Source organism: Pristis pectinata, chromosome 2 (assembly GCF_009764475.1).
Source record: "Pristis pectinata isolate sPriPec2 chromosome 2, sPriPec2.1.pri, whole genome shotgun sequence".
NCBI classification, from domain to species: Eukaryota; Metazoa; Chordata; class Chondrichthyes; order Rhinopristiformes; family Pristidae; genus Pristis; species Pristis pectinata.
Window position 1 is genome coordinate 95020481 of NC_067406.1, and position 19457 is coordinate 95039937.

General features: G+C 39.4%; 1 protein-coding gene across 24 annotated transcripts in view; it reads left to right on the top strand.

Moving 5' to 3' along the window:
* The window catches only part of LOC127567064 (calcium/calmodulin-dependent protein kinase type II delta chain), a 362600-nt gene that overhangs the window by 295617 nt on the left and 47526 nt on the right, over positions 1-19457 (top strand). For 11 of the 24 annotated variants that reach the window (XM_052009800.1, XM_052009816.1, XM_052009808.1 and 8 more), the window contains 2 exons: positions 10607-10651; positions 12752-12800. In XM_052009800.1, coding sequence (XP_051865760.1) covers positions 10607-10651; positions 12752-12800 — 94 coding nt within the window. Of the gene's footprint in view, positions 1-9989; positions 10050-10606; positions 10652-12751; positions 12801-19457 lie in introns of all 24 variants that reach the window. The other 13 variants (XM_052009742.1, XM_052009765.1, XM_052009758.1 and 10 more) reach the window with 2 other exon arrangements.

Consider the following 19457-nt stretch of genomic DNA (forward strand, 5'->3'; position numbering starts at 1 on the left):
CTACTAGCAAATAATGCTAATTCTACTTGAGAGTCATCAAGGGGAAATGGATTTTTAGACAGCAAAATTCTACATAAGAATTTTTTAAAAGGTACATTTTCTAAAAGAGCACAGTTTCTATGCTTTGGAATGAATTCCACTTCACAAAACTCCAGCAACCTTGAGTGCAGGTTGATGAGGAAGAACACTTGAACATCCCACCCCATCTGCAGATGAAGTTTAACTGCTGGCCCTAATTAACTATAAAAAGAGTATTTGCATGATTATCTAGAACTTGCGCATCACATTCTCTGAATCTAATGGGAGTCACAATATCTCTGTAATATTTCAGAAATATGCAGGATGTTAATACAACTATGTGTTTTCCTGTTTTGTAGTATTTAAATATACAGCCAACTAATACAGAACCAGAGTGACCATGCAGAATATTATATCATACATTACTGATAAACAGTGTTAACATCCTGGATGATCCTCCAATGCTTGGGTGAACATTTTAATGCTTTATTTTGGAAGTCAAGCTGCACAAATATTGGGCTTTATTTCTGAAGAATAAATAATTAGGAGCCTACTCTTGAATAAATAGTCAGAAAATTTCAGTAGGCTCTGTCATTGAATTGTATGTAGTTTTTAAAAAGCCAACACAGCATTTCTCATGTAGTGATGAGGAAAAAAATAGATGAAAATTAGAAATGAAGACTTGCATTTTTTTTCAAGCATCTCTTGTGATTTTGCAGGCTCTATAGTAGTTACAGCTAATTAAGTCCTTTTGAAATGTAGTTGTTAGTGCAAAATACAGAGACTGTGGTTCAAATCATTGTTGGCCAGGGCACATCATTCATTTCTTGGATGCAACAAGTTAGGCTGACCAGCTAGGTTTATATATTGATAAATAGGTGATGTAGGAGTTTTTAGATCTTTTTGAAACTAAAATTAAATGCCAAATGTCTTTTCTATTTTCCTTATTTATGCTTTAAGCAGACATCCTTGTATGAAAAGATAAAATGTATGTAGGTGAAGGGACTTTACCTCCACAGCTGAGGCCCTTCAAAGCAAAGTAATTTAAACCATAATTATTTTATTTTCATAATTTGTCAATGTAATTATAGGTTTTCCATTTGGATCAGAAGCTTTGTTTTGTACAGTTTGCAAATTTCCAAGGAGAAGTAACAGTTTTATTTATTGAAAAGTTTAAATCAAGGTCAATACAAAATAAATTCCAAATATTCTAATGACAGTAAACAGGTAATAAGGAAACAAATATGTAGTGAAATAGCAGAGAATTGTGATTTTAAAAAAAAGGGTTATAGTTCTAGGGGATTTCAATTTCCAAAATATTAACCATTGCCTTAGCGTAAAAGGCTCAGAAGAGGCAAAATTTTTGAGGTGTATCCAGGAGAGCTTTTTGACACATTATGTAGATGCACCAACAAGGGGAAGAGTGTTACTGCATAATCCAAATGAAAAAAAAATCTTTTAAATTGCCCTAGATTTAGCCAATACCTGACAATGTAGTGTGTATGGGATTTCCGGGTTCTAACACAGCTTCCACTGCGAGAGTTTCCTTGCAATACACAAGATGCTGAAGGAACTCAGCAGGTCAAGTAGCCCTTTCAGCCCTTCATCTTCAGCCCTTTGTCACTCCGCCTATCACCTCCTAGCTTCTGGTGCTATTTCCACTCTCCCCTCCTCCATCTGCCTATCACCCCTCCTCACCGGGAGCCACCTATCATCTGTCAGCTCTTGCTCCTCCCCTTTCCTCCACCTTTTTATACTGACTAACTCCCCACTATCTTTCAGTCCAGATGAAGGGTCTGGACCCAAAATATTGACTGTCCATTTCCCTCCACAGATGCTGCCTGTTTTGTGTGTTGCTCCAGATTCCAGCATTTGCAGTCTCATGTGTCTCCATTTAGTATTCCTTGGTTGACAATGTGCATTTATTATTGATTATGATTTATAATCATACCAGGTAACATTAAAATTAAAGTCTTGATTTTTTTTAAAAATGTTCAGTATATCAGGCATCTTTTACCTTTTTTTTAAAACCTACTTGCTAGATGCTTCCTTCAATTATTCTGATTGTTAACTGTGGCTGTTTATTTAGTCAGAAAATTGGTTAGGTAATAGATCAAGCAAACAGATAGCACATCCTAAAAATTTTGTCTGTGACTGTTGCTCAGAAATAAACTATTGAATTGATTCTGATTATGTAGCTGGAGCTATCAATGCATTTTTTATGAATTCACTAGTTCTTTCAAATAGTTATTTAGCTTGTAATGTCACTGGGTGAACCATTGTAGCACCAACATGTGTTTTCAAATTTGTAGTGCAATGCCTTGCCATTTATTCATTTAGTCTTTGATTTGTAAAAAAAAAATCTACTTTTATAAATGTTGTGTATTTGGTGAACAATTGAAATATCCCATAAATATAAGCTTAGTGAGTCCATAAATCTTGCTCTTATAGGGACGACTGGTCCAGTGATGTGTTGTAGCTTCAAGGCAGAACTAGTGAAGATCAGTGAGATTCTCAGCAACCAAAGCTGCCGTAGGCATTTGTACCTTGAGATTTAATCAGTTCAGGGCTGTTCAGCTGGAGTTCTGTGATGCAGATTTTACAATGCTTCGGGGAAGTTCAAGTAGGCTGGGAGCTGATCACCTTCCCTAGATTAAGTAGTAGTTTTGGTCTGGTCATTGTTCAGGAACTGAAGGATGTGACTGTGAGTCACAGAGATACGGAGACCCAGGATGTGGTGATCCTAGAGACTCAGCCTTTGATTCTGAACAAGCACAGTGTACTCACTGCAGCTGCATGGAGCACAGCACAGTGGTTTGAGGTCATTGAGATAGTCATAGAGCTGTACAGCACAGAAACGGGCCTCTTGACCCACCACATCCATGCTGACCTTTTTGCCCTGGTTAGGCAGAATCAGCATTGTCACACAAGAGGTGTTTAATGAACCTGAGTGGATTAGGAAACTAAAGGTAAAGGAACCCTTAGGAAGTAGTGATCATAATATGATTGAGTTCAGTTTCAAATCTGAAAAGGAGAAGCCGATATCAGGTGTGTCAATATTTCAGTGGAACAAGGAAATTACAGTGACGTGAGAGAGGAACTGGCCCAAATTGATTGGAAAAGTAAGCTAGATCGAGGGACAGCAGAGCAGAAATGGATGAAATTTTGACAAGAAATGAGGAAAGTGCAGGATAGATATATTCCAAGAAAGAAGAAAATTATGAATGGAAAAATGGCACAAATGTGGCTAACGAAAGAGGTTAAGGCTAAAATAAAAGCAAAAGGGAGGGCATACAAGGAAGCAAAAATTAGTGGGAAAGCAGAAGACTGAGAAGCTTTTAAAAACTTACAGAAAGAAACTAAGAAAGTCATTAGGAAGGAGAAGATGAATTATGAAAGGAAGTTGGCAAATAACATACAAAAGAATACTAAGAGTTTTTTTAAATATATGAAGAGTAAAAGAGAGACACTGGTAGATATAGGACTGATTGAAAATGATGCTGGAGAAATTATAATGGGTAACAAAGAGATGGCAGAGGAACTAAATGAGTATTTTCATCAGTCTTCACTGTGAAAGACTTCAGCAGTATACGTGATAGTCAGGGGTCTCAGGGAATAGAATTGAGTACAGTCAAGATTACTAGAGAGAAGGTGCTCGGGAAGCTGACTGGACTAAGGACAGATAAGTCTCCCGGACCGGATGAAGTGCACCCTCGGGTTCTGAAGGAGGTGGCTTTAGAGATTGTGGAGGTAATGGGGATGATTTTCCAGGAATCAATGGACTCTGGCATGGTTCCAGAGGACTAGAAGGTCGCAAACGTAGTTCCGCTGTTTAAGAAAGGAGGGAGGCAGCAAAAGGGAAATTACAGGCCTATTAGTCTGACATCAGTGGTTGGAAAGTTATTGGAGTCGATCCTCAAGGACAAGGTTATGGAATACCTAGAGGTGCATGACAAGATAGGTCCAAGTCAGCATGGTTTCCTTAAGGGAAGATCCTTCCTGACCAACCTATTGGAATTTTTTTGAGGTAATCTCAAGTAGGATGGACAGGGGAGAAGCAGTGGATGTTGTGTATTTGGATTTTTCAAAAGCCCTTCGATAAGGTGCCACACAAGAGGCTGCTTAATAAGTTGAGGCTTTCATTTCAAGAGGAATAGCATATAAAAGTAAGGATGTGTTGATGAGGCTCTATGGGGCACTGGTGAGACCTCATTTGGAGTACTGGGTGCAGTTTTGGGCCCCTTATCTTAGAAAGGATGTACTGATGTTGAAGAGGGTTCAGAGAAGATTTATGAAGATGATTCCTGGAATGAAAAGGCTGACATACAAGGAGCATTTGTCAGTTCTTGGACTGTATTGATTGGAGTACAGAAGAATGAGAGGGGACCTCATAGAAACATGTCAAATGTTGAAAGGACTGGACAGAGTAGATGTGGCTAAGTTGTTTCCCATGGTGGGTGAGTCCAGGACAAGAGGGCACAGTCTTAGAATTAGAGGGTACCCATTTAGAATAGAGATGCGGAGAAATTCCTTTAGCCAGAGGGTCGTGGATTTATGGAATTTGTTGCCACGTACAGCTGTGGAGGCACGATCATTTGGAGCGTTTAAGGTGGAGATTGATAGGTATCTAATTAGTCAGGGTTTCAAGGGATATGGGGGAAAAAGCCAGGAATTGGGGCTAGATGGGAGAATAGTTCAGCTCATGGTGAAGTGGCGGAGCAGACTCGATGGGCCGAATGGCTTGCTTCTGCTCCTTTGTCTTGTGATCATGTGAAATAGTGCTCAACAAACTTTAGAGTTCTCTGCATATGTTCTAAGCAAGATGAATGAAGAGGAGCCAGCGCATTAGTAAATGGTACACATAGTCCTCTGGTTACTTAAGGGTTCCATTCCTGAGAACTGTATGTAAGCTGATTTTACCGTAAATCAGACTATAAAATCAAAGTATCAAGATAAAACCCCATTGTCCAAAATAGTAAAGCATCCCCTTTCTGATTCAGAAGCAGCACTTTTCTCCTCGGAGGATAATACAACCAAGTGAACATGCTATGTTTACTTAGCAAAGACTAGTTTATTTGAATAAGGATTAAAAAGCTAAAGAGATTATTGAAGATTTGATTGATCAGGGGGACAGAGCAACTAAAGCTGAACCTTGGATCAAGTATCTGACTTCTGTAACATTACAGCATCTTAAGCCACTTTATCCGCGATGACAAAATGACACACCACGGTTATTTAACAGCTGAGGCTAACATTAGACTCTGCAACTATTTTAAGTATTTCATCTCATGATGACCTGAGTTTTTTGATTGTTGTGACTTGCCGTCTGTTAATACTGTCCGCTAGATATTATTGGATGTCACAAGAAATGCAAATCACTAGTTTAGCCCAGCTTCACTGAATCATTTGCCAGTCTCAGATTCCACTGTCTGTGAGATGAATATCACCACAGAGAGAAACCTAAAAATATACTAGACAGTGGTGATTTTCCTTGACAAAGACTGTAATTCATTTGTGCTTTGAAATCCAACAAGACCTCAGTTTGAGAAGGAACCAGTGGCATCTGCTTACCTTCCATCTGTGCACTTTCAGACTTCTTCAACTGAATAACACAAAACATTTTAATATTATTTCTTAGGCCAACAAACCATTCACTTCCAAGTGTTGGCTGATTTATGGGAAAATTTGTGTAAGGTCGGATTTCCATAAAATCAGGTCTTCTGTAACCTGGGGAGGCCTTGTATTTGATAATGGACCACATAAAGTTTTACTGCACAAATGAGGGCTTATGGGTTTCAGGGTGAGGTCATTGGCGAGGGTAAAGATTTGGCCCGCACAGAAGATAAAGGACAGGGATACATGGTCATTTCCTAGTAGGTAAGTTGTAACTAGTGGGATGCCTCTGGGATCAATGCTGGGCCCACAGCTATTCACAGTCTGCATTCTTCATTTAGATGAAGGGACTGAGCATAGTAAATCCAAACAGACTGATGATGAAAGTAAATTGTAATGAAGACTGTCTGCAAAAGGAAATTGAAAAGACAAGTGATAAAATGATGGTAAATGGAGATATGATGTTGTTCACATTGGTAGGAAGAATGGAGAAGCAAAGTGTTGCTCAAATGGTGAGAAATTATTAAATGCTGTTCAGAGAGATCCTGTATCTTTGGACAAGATTGACGCAAAGTCAGCCTACAGGTACAGCAAGTGATTGCAAGGCAAATGGAATGCTGCAAGGGGGATAAGTAAATAATGAAGTCTTGCATTTATGCAAGGCCTTGGTGAGACCACTGCTGCAATACAGAGTGAAGTTACGGGATTGAAGAGTGTACTTCAGGGGTAAAACTATCACTACAATTCTGGAATTGGATTGGGGAGGGGGAAGGGAATTGGGGGAGATGGGGTGAAATTGTCTTGTGAGGAAAGATTGAGTCAAAGGGGTTATAGTCTCTGGAGTTTGGAAGAATAAGTGGTGATACTGAAACAGAATTCTGAGGGGACAACACAATTGATGCTGTGAGTATGATTGCCATGGTGTGGAATCTGGAAGGAAGATGCTTTATCTCAGGAGAGAGGGTCAACCACTAAAGACAGCTGAGGAGAAATTCCTTCCCTCCCATAATTGTGAATTCTGGAGAAATGGAGATATTGAGTTATTGTATATTCAAGGTTAAGATTGATAGATATATTTTTGGACAACAGGGGAATCAAGAAACGGGGATCCATCAGGAAAATAGAGTTGGGACCAGAGATAAGATGGGCAATGATTTCACTGAGTAGTGGGCAGGCCTGGGGGCCAGTGCAGCCTACTCCTCTTCAGTTTTCGAAACATTTATGTTCTGTGGTATGCCTTTTCTGTTGTTCATTAAATTCACTCAACGTGGTACAAGTTAGTGGATATCGATTAGTCTGATAATCTTTAAAGTTATATTTGTTTGGGACATTTTTATACATCATCCTGAATTCTTCCATTTCTAAAGCTGGCAATCTTCCACACTACTGTGATTACTAGTTTAACTAGTTTGGCACAACATTGTGGGCTGAAAAGCCTGTTCCTGTGCTGTACTCTGTTCCATGTTCTATATTGATCCATCCATCTATCCCACTGTGGTCTTCCTTGCTGTTCTTATGGATGGATAAAAATGCAGATCATTGGGTATCAACACAACTAGATTCCTTTATTGATTCCATTGTGTATAAATGAGCAGCATTTCAACTGATGTGCGCTGTGAAATCTATGGTTACCTAAACCTAATGCACAGAAAAAAGAATTACTACAGCAAGTGAACAAAAATGACCTGATGAGGATAGAAGTGGAGAAAGTGAGAAGTGATGCATTTTGGGAAGTTAAGCTGGCGCAGGGCATACACAGTCAATGGCAGGGTCTTGGAGTGTTGTTGAATAAAGAGACCATGTGGTAAAGTACATAGTTGTACTTGTACCCTGAAAGTGGCAACACAGCTAAACATGGTGTCGAAGAAGGTGTATGGCAGGCTTGCTTTCATCGACCGAGGCATTTACAAGAGTTAGGATGCCATCTTACAATTGTACAAACAGTTGGTTAGGCCACACTTGGAGTATTGTGTGCGGTCCTGGTTGCCACACTGCAGGAATGATGTGATTAAGCGAAAGAGGGTGGAACCTAGAAAAGTTCACAAGAATGTTGCCTGGATGGGAGGGCTTGAATTATAAGGAGACACAGGATAGGCTGGAACTGTTTTTCCTGGAGCAAAGGAAACAGAGAGATAACATTATAAAGGTATATAAAATTGTGAGAGGCATAGACGGGGTATGTAGCCAGAATCTGTCTCCCATGGTAGGTGTCTAAAACCAGAGGACATGGGCTTATGGTGAAAGACAGGAGGCTTAAAGGGACCCGAGGGCTAAATTTTTCACACAGAGTGGTTGGTATCTGGAATGAGCTGCCAGAGGAGGTCATGGAGACAGGAACAGTAACAACATTTAAAAGGCATCTGGGCAGGTACTTGAATGAGCAGAACATAGAGGGATATGAAATTAATACAGGCAAGTGAGATTAGTATAGATAAGCATGATGGTCAACATACATTTGGTGGGCCGAGGGGTCTGTTTCTATGGTCTACAACTCTCTCACTCTATAAAAAAAAATCCCAATTAGACTAATTGGTTTATTGTCACTTGTACCTATACAGTGAAAAACTTTGTTTTGCATGCCATCCATACAGATGATTCCAAACATAAGTACATCAAGGTAGTACAAAGGGAAGAGAAATAATAGTATGCAGAATATAGTGTTACAGTTACAGAGTGCAATGCATGTAGACAAATAAAGTCAAGGGGTATGATGAGGTAGATTGAGAGATCAAGAGTTCATCTTTATCGTTTGTTTAATAGTCTTATAAAAGTGGGGTCAAAGCTCTGCTTGAGCTTCGTGGTGTGTGTTTTCAAGCTTTTGTTTCCTTTGCCTGATGGAAGGGGGCAGAAGAGAGAATGACCAGAGTGGGAGGGATCTTTGATTATGCTGGCTGCTTTCTTGAGGCAGTGGGATGTATAGACAGAGTCGATGGATGGGAGGCTGGTTTTTGTGATAGACTGAGGTATGTCCACAACTCTCTGCAATTTCTTGTGGTTTTGGGCAAAGCAGTTGCAATACTAAGCTATGACGTATCCAGATAGGATGCTTTCTCTGGTGATCTATAAAATGTAATGCATAAAATATGTGGTATGTATTAATCTATAAAGATTAAGAAATGTTAGATAAGTAATGGATACTTAGGAGACAATTGAGTGGCACGATTTTTCTCCACCTCCATCCCACCAGAATATGCCTGGGATTAAGCCATTACTTGCTCACCTTCACACAATTTTCAACAACATTCATGGGCTACAACTTGCTGGGAAATGCCAATAATTTTGCAACGTACTGCTGGCATTTCTTCATGTAAGTGACATCAACTTGGGATTCTTGCATAAACACTAAAGTTCCAAATGTGCTTGCCAGTAATTGCCTGACAGCACTCTACGCAGTCCACTGGCAGAGCATGAATTAATTGCAGGGTTAGATGTGTACAGTAACAGCAACTGCATTCATTTCAGTAGAGAGGAATGGCATAGAGGGAGAGTATTGAATAATTAAATATTTAGATTTATTTTAAGTATTTCATTTCTTAAAAATTTTTTGAATGCCACTTGAACATGTTTGATTGCTGAGAACATTCAGAAGTGCATGGGTTTGACTGCTAGCTAAGCCAGGAGGCATGACTCAGCCAGCTGTCAAAAGGTTTTATTCAGCTGTTTAACAAATGGGTCTTGTTTTGACCCTCTTATGCAACAGCATTACACCACAGAAAGTTCTGCTTCCAATGGGGTCACAACCCTTGCCGACAAGTAGATTCACAAGCAGTCAAAATTATTTGCCCTGTGCAAAGATGGCAAGTTTTGGCTTTTTATTTCTTGCAACTGTTGTTGGGATACAGAATGTGTTTGTGCACATGTCCTGTGTTGTCTGACACTTAATCATTAAAAGGTGTTATTGGTTTGTTAGCTTGTAAAATCTATGTGTTCCCTCTATCACAGTTACGTGCCAAGAGCAGGAGTGGATTAAAGAAGGCTGCTAATGAGTTCTAGTGTAAATATAGATCAGTGAAAATGGCCCTAGCTGAATTGGAACCACATGTGCTGTGATTGTAATCTTTAGTTATTTTGTACACTTGTACTGTTGATTATATTTTTGTGTATATAGTGTGTTGCAAACAATGTGTTGTTCTTTCTTAAATCTTGTACTGAACCAAAAGTATAACCAATACAATTTTTCTTCTGTCCTTTTATGCAAATTCAGACACTGGAAATTAGAAGTAATATCTTAGGAAGACTAAGAAGCCCACATTATTTCCCTACAGATGTTTATTTCAGATCAGTTGTAACATGGTCCAATATACAGTGGAAAAGTTATTTTTGAGGCTTACACATTTTCTATTTTAACTTACCTGCAGATAAACAACAAAGCCAACGTAGTAACCAGCCCAAAAGAACCCATACCTACCCCGGCGCTGGTATACCTTGCTTCCTCATTCTATTTGTTTTTTCCATTTGCTTTCTGAGGTACTATGTGATTTTCAAAATGTGCCTCTGTTCTGTTATGTGGGAAAATCCATTGTGAAACAGCACATTTACAGTTCTTTATCATGACACTGAACATGGTTGTTACTGTCACTTTGCATGTCATAGTGGCGGGCTACTGCCTTCCCGCATGTTGCTTTTAGCTCCTCTACTGATGTCAGCTACTGTACCAGAAGATGGACTGCTCTAAATTTAGCAGAACTAAATCTTCGACCTCAGGGAGCTAACAGAAATGCTGCTAGGCAATTTAAGAAATTGCATGCTGCTATTGTAGGTGACAAGGCCATTTCCTGCAGGATGCCCAGCAGGAGTTGCTGGTAGTAATAGAAACCCATTTCTATTTTTGATTTTTGTTAAATGTGTTTAAGAATTTTTTTTCACATGACAGTAGTAAAACTGCTTTGGCCTCTCATTCCTGTAGTTGGCTCTTAAACATTTTGATCAGTGAAGATAACCTTGACCAATGAGAGTTTTCTTTTATCTTGCTCAGGAGCCCCAAACTACTGTAATCCACAATCCTGCTGATGGAAATAAGGTATTCCGAGATGTGTTCACTGCTTAAGCATTTCAGCAATTGCTTCACCAACGTGCATAGTAAAAGCTCTAATCAATATCCAATATGTGGTGGGATTTGTTATATACATTAAACAAAAACCTTTGAGGAAAATATATAAAGTGGAACTGGAATATTTCAGGTGATAGCTTGCACAAAGTTCTTCAGCTTCTGCTATTTGTGATTCGATTTCCTGTTTTTGGTAGGGAGGGGAGTGCATGGACTATTTGATAAGTGTCCAGTGTCCTGTGTGTGTCTTCAATACACTTCATCTTGACAAAGTATGGATGTATATTAGCATGCTATGTTACCCTCTTCCTCAGTGGTGTATGGCTGCATGGGCTAAAGACTGGAGAAAACATCTGTTTATTAAAAACTACAGCCTTTTTGTTTGGGTGTTCAGTCAATGTAAGTAACAGCCTTAGCCACAGAGCATATTAGTGGTCCTTGAAACCAATGCTTTGCCATTACCTTGCACAAATGATGCAAGATATATCATGTGGTTTTAGAGCATAATTCTATTGTTGAGGAGTCATTTAGTGGTTGTTTAAGTCACAGGATGAATCAGCCATTTGAATGCAAAGATTTTAATGTACCTATTGTACAAAACCAATTTCTGAAAGTTCTTGCAACTTGTCTGAATGCATAACTTCTGTCATTCCTGATTCTAAAAATAATTAGTTTTAAAATCACAATTATTCTTATAATAACCACTAAATGTCTGTTATTGGTTGCTTTGTAAATACTTACTAGTTGCATTGGAGCTTCTGTGGCTAAGGCAAGAAATTATACAAATTCATGTTCATTATTTCTAGGCTATGTTCAAGAATTTGGCATTTTTTTCAGCAACTGCATGTTTCTTGGTTATATCACACACCTGCTGGGTGGCATGTATTGTATTAGGTGAAACTGTTAACTACTTATGCTGGCAAATATTGCTGCTTCTTGGTATCTTGACTGGCCACAAGATATAATCTGTTCCTCCAGTTATTAACTTGGTGCATGCAATCGGTGTGCCAGGTCTCATTGTGTTTCATTTTACATGTGTCTTGGAAAATGCCTCTACCATCTAGTATGGTGGCAACAATATTTATTATAAGCCACTATCTATTGTTTCAAAATATAATACTGATCACATATATTGTGTGATAATGTATCTGATTCAGATATATAAAACTGCTTTGTTTATTATCAATTTTACAATAAATGTCTGTGTTGTAGGAATTGGTCAATGAAACCAGTTTACTTTTAAATACATTTACTTAATATAAGTTGTAGTCTGTGTCATAACAACCAAATGTTAGTTGCCAAACCTTGCTAAAATAAATAATTTAAAAGTAACTGTTTGTAGGGGCAGCTATCTGTTGAAGCATTCAAGTCAGAAAAGTGAGAACAAAATTGCTTGAAGGTTGACCTGCTGCATGTAAAGCAATTGAATTATAACTAAAGCTCTAAGATTTAAATAATGTCAACCAGTATTGACTTTGAGGAGATTTGCAGGGACATTACTAATCAAAAATTGGTACTGAGCCACAGAGCCACATAATGTTATTAGGGGAGATAATCAAATAGTCAGTCAAAACGAAGAGGTTAAGGAGAGTATTAAAGGAGGAAAGCAACGCAGTGAGAATTTCAAAGCTATTTAGATTTGGGTGCATTGAAGAGGCAAGATTAGATGAACATGGATACCTCTGGTTTTGGTACAAGGGGAGATTATAGAGAAGGGAGTGGGAGGAATTTGAAAACAATGATGAAAATTTTAAAAGCAAAGGTTGATTGACAAAGAGCCTAAGAAGGTTAGCTAGCATGGGTGAACAGGACATGATATGAGTCAGAGAAAGGCAGCAGAGTTTTGACTGGGAGAATGCAGAATAGAATAAGGGAGGATAGCAAGGAGTCATTGGAATAGTTAACTTTTGACATAACAGAGCTGCTGGGCTGCTGATGAAATTGTTAAACATTTCTTCCATCCCTTCTTTGTTGTATCTATGTTCCTGGTGTTGTGCTTCACTGTTTGAATTAATTCTTCAATACCTGAATGCACATAATCACTGTGTGTCTTCATATGTGTTTTCCTCTTAGGAATCTTCAGAAAGTACCAACACTACCATTGAAGATGAAGATGTGAAAGGTAAACAAAATAAAGAAATATAATTTTAATACAATTGAGTGGTACATAGTTTCAAATGTATATTGTTTTGCAATTGACGTAACTATAATAATTTTACAGTGTATCTGCAAACAGGCTCCATTCAGATCTGCAAACATTATGAAGCACGGTTTAGTGTCTGAAATCAGTTTATGCCTAGAAATTGGATTTTATTGATATTGCTAAACATGGTGTATATGTTGTGTTAATTCCCACCCCCCTCACAAACAAAATTGTGCAGTTTGTCAACAGTACATTAGAAACAGCATTGTGGTGGTTTACACCAAGAATGATTTGTTAAAATGGGACTGTGTAGTTCTCAGTGGGACCAGTCTCGATTGGAATGTGGCAAGCTGTCAGAAACTGAATTCAGTCTGAGAAGGATGTCATAAAAACAGCCAACATGCACATTGACTGCCATGAGGAGAGAAAGGCACCAGGAAAGAGAATGATTCTAATTTTACTGAAGTTCTTGAATTCTTAATAGTGCCATAAGTGCCAAGAGGGAAGGAGGGATGGAGGCAAAATTGTGATCAACTAATATGATAGAATTTTTTTGAAGAAATAGCAGAATGGGACAATGAGGGAAACGCAGTTGCTGTAAGTGAACATCCAAAAAGCATTTGATGCAGAGCCACATAATAAGGTTGCCTTCAAGATTGAAGACCATGGAATTAAAAGGGACGATAGCAGCATGGATACAAACTTGGCTAAGTAACAGAGAACAGCAATGATGAAAGTTTGTTTTTTTGGACTGGGGGCAGGGGTGGTTACAGTGGAATTCTCCAGGAATCAAGACTAGAACCATTGACTTTAGAACATCGAACAGTACAGCAGAAGAACAAGCCCTTTGACCCACAATGTTGTGCCAAACTATTGAAACACCCAACTAAATTAATCCCTTGTGCCAACACAATTTCCATATTCCTCCATTTCCTGCACATTCATGTGCCTCTCTTAAAACTTCTTAAACACCTCTATCATATCTGCCTCCACCACCACCCCGGCAGTGCATTTCAGGCACCCACCACTCTGTGTTTTTAAAAAAACTTGACCCGCACATCTCCTTTGAACTCACCCCCTCTCACCTTAACTGCATGACCTCTAGTATTACACATTATGGCCCTGGGAAAAAGATAACGGTTGTCTACTCTATCTCTGCCTCTCATAATCTTATAAACCTCTATCAGGACTTCCCTCAGCCTCCGCTGCTCCAGAGAAAACAACCCAAACTTGTCCAACCTCTCCTTATAGCACATGTCCTCGAATTCAGACAGCATCCTGGTAAACCTCTTATGCACCCACTCCAAAGCCTCCACATCCTTCCTATAATGGGGCAACCATAATTGAATACAATACTCCAGATGCGGCCTAACCAGAGTTTTATAAAGCTGCAATATAACTTCCTGATTCTTGAACTTAATGGCTTGACTAACAAAGGCAAACATGCCATATGCCGCCTTTACCACCCTATCAACCTGTGCAGTCACTTTCAGGGAGCTATGGACTTGGACCCCAAGGTCCCTCTGCACATCAACACTGTCAATGGTCTTGCCATTAACAGTGCACTGACCCTTTACATTGGACCTCCCAAAGTGCAACAACTAACATTTGGCCGGATTAAACTCCATCTGCCATTTCTCCACCCATATCTGCAACTGACCTATATCCCACTGTATCCTTTGGCAATCTTCTACATTATCCATAACACCACCAAGCTTTGTATCGTCTGTGAACTTACTAACCCACCCATCTACATTTTCATCCAAGTCATTTATATATATCACAAACAGCAGAGGTCCCAGTACGGATCCCTACGGAACACCACTCGTCACAGACCTCCAGCCACAATAAGTCTCATCAACAACTACCCTCTGCCTTCTATGGGCAAGCCAATTCTGAATCCAAATAGCCAATTTTCTTCTATATTTTAGTGATTTGGATGGGTGTGCAGGTCAATTTCCAAGTTTTCCGATAGCATAAAAATTGGAGTTATAGTGAACGGGGAGAAAATAGTAATGGATCAAGGAGACGAGATCTGCTGGTGGAATGGGCAAAAACGTGGCAGATGGAACATGAGGCTCAAAAATGTGAAGTTTTGTACTTTGGTGGAGGGAACGAGAAGAATATACATCGGAAGGGAAAATTCTAGGGAGCTACAAGAACAGATAGGTATGTATATGTAGCTCGTTGAAAATGGAAAAGCAGGTTGAGAAAGTGGCTAAGAAAGCATATGTGTTCATGGCTTGACAAATCAAGGCACAGTGGAAGATATTCCATTCAATTGTAAAATTCAAAAGGGAGCTGGATAATTATCTAAAAGGAAAGACCCAATAAAGATTGGCAAGATTAAACAGCCTCCCTGTGCTCTGACCATTCTGTGTGCTTCAGAGGAGTGGGTGGGGGTGGAGGAGGTGTGCTGGGGCAGATATCTGCTTGCACCACCACAGGAAGAGCCTGGCTCGAGGTGGCTCCAGCTGTGGTCTTCAGGTGTGTGAGTCCCCAACCATTCGAGATGGGCAGACATGAATTCTGTGCTCTCAGTAAAAAAAAAACCTGAGTGAGCTGTTTCAATGATTCGACATGGGATTCATGTTTTGACTTGTTATGAATTGGTGCGGATGATCTTGCAAAGTAGGGAAGTTAGGAATCATTGTTGTCATCCAGGCTCACAGCTGATTACTGCTGAACTTTGTGTTGGAGTAAGGAGAGGGTCACAGTCTGGATTTAGTCACCATGATTTACTGGGCTCTTTATGCAAAGCACTCTTTCAGGGAGTCCCTCACTGACTCCTGCACTGGGTGACAAGGTCGATGGTGTTCTGCTGGGCCTTATCAGGTGGCCTCCCACATTATCATCATCCTCGGAATTACTGCTACTTTTCAACTTGTAGGCCAAGGCTCCAGATCTTCATGCTGCTATTCAAGCTGCACTTGCTGCTGTCTTCAGAGTATGAGATTGCGCAGCATGCACTGATTTCTGGTACCAGCACAGCTTTCATTGTAGCAGCGCTCAGCAGCCATGGCAAGGCTGTGAATTAGTGTTGGCATCCAGGAAGGTCGACATCAGTGGTTGTTCCCCCAATACCCATCTCCCTGGGTACTGCTTGCCATGGAAAATGTTGAGCTATTCAGACTTCCTGCAGGATGAACAAGTCATGTGGCAGAAACATGGTATTCACCATCGGGAAAATTCCCTGAGCATTGTGAGTGGATAGAAAGTTTGAGTTATTAATGAAAGTCCTTACAACACATCAGTACTCTCATTGGCTGCCTGCATCTGCTGACTGTTGTAATCAGGGTATTTGATCTCTGTGTGAGTACAATGTTTGGATTACTTCTGATCTGTGGTGAGCAAATTTGATTACTACTGAACTATGTTGTGTTGGAATGTGGAGAGGGTGACAGTCTGAATTAGTCACCATGATTTACTGGGCTCTTTATGCAAAGCACTGTTTCAGGGAGTCCCTCACTGACTCCTGCACTGGGTGACAAGGCCGGTGGTGTTCTGCTGGGCCTTATAAGGTGGCCTCCCACATTATTAGATCAGAATCAAATTAGCAGACATAATAGAGATTTGCTGCAGCCATTCGGAAAGATCTTGTGGCAATGAAGTTGAGAGTCAGTGTGATTTTTGGATTTGTCCAAAGTCTTCCTGCAGCATTTCACATACCTCTGTCTTGAAAAACCTGTGCCTGAAAATACACTGTTCGCCAGAGTAGCGTGGTTCAGAATAGTGTCTGAGTCCTTGGGCGTAAGTCTCTGCATAGATGGCCACATTTTTGCCTCCCACCCAGAGGTCCCTGAGCAACTTTGCATGGCCAGTGTTCACCATGACAACATTTTCAGTAATGTAGTGCTACAGGCAGTGTCATCAACAATGCATTCACTGAATGAGCAGCAGCTAATTGCTGAAAAAGCATGGCCTGTTGATTTAACCACATTTTGTGGGATTTAGAAGGTGTTTGAAGAGCTTAGTAAGTTCTGAAGTGGCCTGGTCAAGTCTCCCAATGTCAAAGGAGTCCTTTTAAGTAGAAATGAATACAACAAAGTAGCAGAATAGTGCATTGTGACTTCTGTGACAGTTGTAAGTTACACCCTAAAATACCAAATTATGTCACTAAAATAATCAAAACTTTGGCACAGAGTAGGCATTTTGGCTAATCATGTCTGTACCAACTGAAAAAGAGCTCTCCAATTAAATCCCACCTTCCAGCACCGGGTCTATAGCTCTAAGTACTGGATCTTCAAGAACACATTCACATGCCATTGAAATGAATGAGTGTTCTAGGCTCTAACTCCCTTTCAGATGGTGAGTTTCAGACCTCCAGCGCTCTCTGGGTGAAAAAACCTTTCCTCATCTCCCTTCTAATCCTTCTAACAATTGCTTTAAGTTTGTTTTCTAGTTTTTGGCCCCTCCACTAAGAGAAATAGGTCCTTCCTGAGAATGCCTAACAGAAATATGTCCTGAGAAATATTCTGTCTCATATCCTATTGGTTTTATACACCTCTACTGTGACTCCCCTCAGACTCCTCAAAAGACCACTATAGTTGCAATTGCAGGTTTTGGCAACATCCTCATAAATCTGCTCACACACTCTGCACAGCATTCATATCTTTTTTGGTAACGTGGTGACCAGAACAGTGTGCAGTAAGAAAGAAAATATGCAGTGTGTGACTGATGTAATTAGGCAGACGATTGATCCCTGAGAAATAAGGTGCACTAGCATGGATGATGCATGGATCTGCCTGGGCCAATTAGTGCTTAAAAAATATGTGCTCATGGATCCAATTTCTAGGCTACAGTGTATTTGGCATTAAAGTGAAGGTTTCACAACTTTGAATAAATTTATAGTACAAATCATTAGCATGTTTGGTTATAATGGAGTTAAAATGAGATTCAAAAAAAAAGCTTTGGGAAGTTTTAATATGCCAATTATGAATTAATCAGGTCTGAATAAATGTCATTTATTTATCATATATTTATGGTTTAATATATAGTTGTTTCTGTCAATTCTCCTTGTATTTTCATGTTTTTGCTGTTCATATGCCAGTCTAACTTGTTTACTTTCTCTCACTTAAATTTTGTTAAAGATATTTGACAAAATGTCCTTTTAAAAACTTCTGTCCACATAAAATTTCACTTATATTTCAGTTAAGAATATTGGTAAAAGATTCTTAATCTCCACATTTTATCAATTCAGTGCATGTTATCATTCATGTTAGTGTTTATATGTGTTGCTGTTCATTCTGCCTGCTTATTTATTAACCCTAAAACAATGTGGGAGCACCTTCACTTCAAGGACTGCAGCAGTTGAAGAAGTTCACTCATCACCACCTCCTCCAGGTCAATTAAGAGCGGGTATTAAAACCTGACTTTGCCACCAGCCCCACAAGAGCATAATAAAATATCAACCGGATAGCAGAGTTATACATTTTTATTATCAGCCTTTGGAACATAATCATTGTCGGAAAGGCCACCATTTATCGCCCACAAGACCACCTTTATTGATGCTGAGATTAAAATAAATGTTTATTGCAATAACTAAAGTTAACAATTTTCATTGTTACTGGAGCAATGAACTGAAATTTTCACTAGCAAAATTGTGGGAACCCTTTCACCAGAAGAACTGCAGCAGCTCAGAGAATATCCATCATTACCTTTTCAAGACAACCAGTGATAAGAAATGATGACACCTTGTCAGTGTCATGCACATCCCAAAAAAGTTTCTCTTATGAAATAGCAGGATTCTCAATCCAATACAACGTAGTACATGAAAGTAATAAAACTTGCAGGTTTATTAGCTTGATCTCCATTCGAAATGTACATTTTGCTCTAGATTTTCCAGTTGAAATTGTTCACCCAACTTGACCAATATTTGCTTAATCCATTTAAATTCCATGATTTACTGGGCATTTTTAGGATCTATTCCATTTTTGAGCCTGGATTACCACATTACTGTGCTGCTACTAATTTTTAATGCTGCTATTAATTTCATGCTCTGACAGTTCGGCATGATAACACTCTGAAAATCTAATACACAGTGACTATTTCAAATTCAATTTACTAAATCTGTACAGATTTTTTAAAAAAAATTCAGTGGCCTAGAAATTTTAATGCAGCTGTTATGGTGGACAAAAAGTGCCCCCCAGTTCTGCTTTCCAAGGCCAGGTTCAGGAGCCTGCTTATAATCTTTGACACAGAAATCATGCTTGGATCACAAGAGTAATGTAAAGAGACAAAGTGATTCAGAAACAGCTGTTGGTGTGTTGGGGGGACATTTTGGGGGTGGGGTGGGGAAACAAGTTTTCATTTGTGCCATGTTGAAAAATCATTTGTGCATCGATTTCTCCCCACCAACTTTTCTCCTGCACCCATCATCTCTCCCTAAGGTCCTTACGACACAGAGATTAACTCCAACCTCTGCTAATGGTCTGTGGCCCCAATTGTTAAGGCTGAGCTTTCGCTTCTCACTCTATGTCTGCAATCAGATTTTGCACTGAACTTCAGATTAATATAGTTCAACCAGGAAATTGCAAGTTTGTGATTACCTTTTAGTTTCTTGGCATTTCCAGATATTATGTATTGATCAATCTTCTGTTGTAATTTATATTTCAGTTCTCATTATTTATTTTTCAG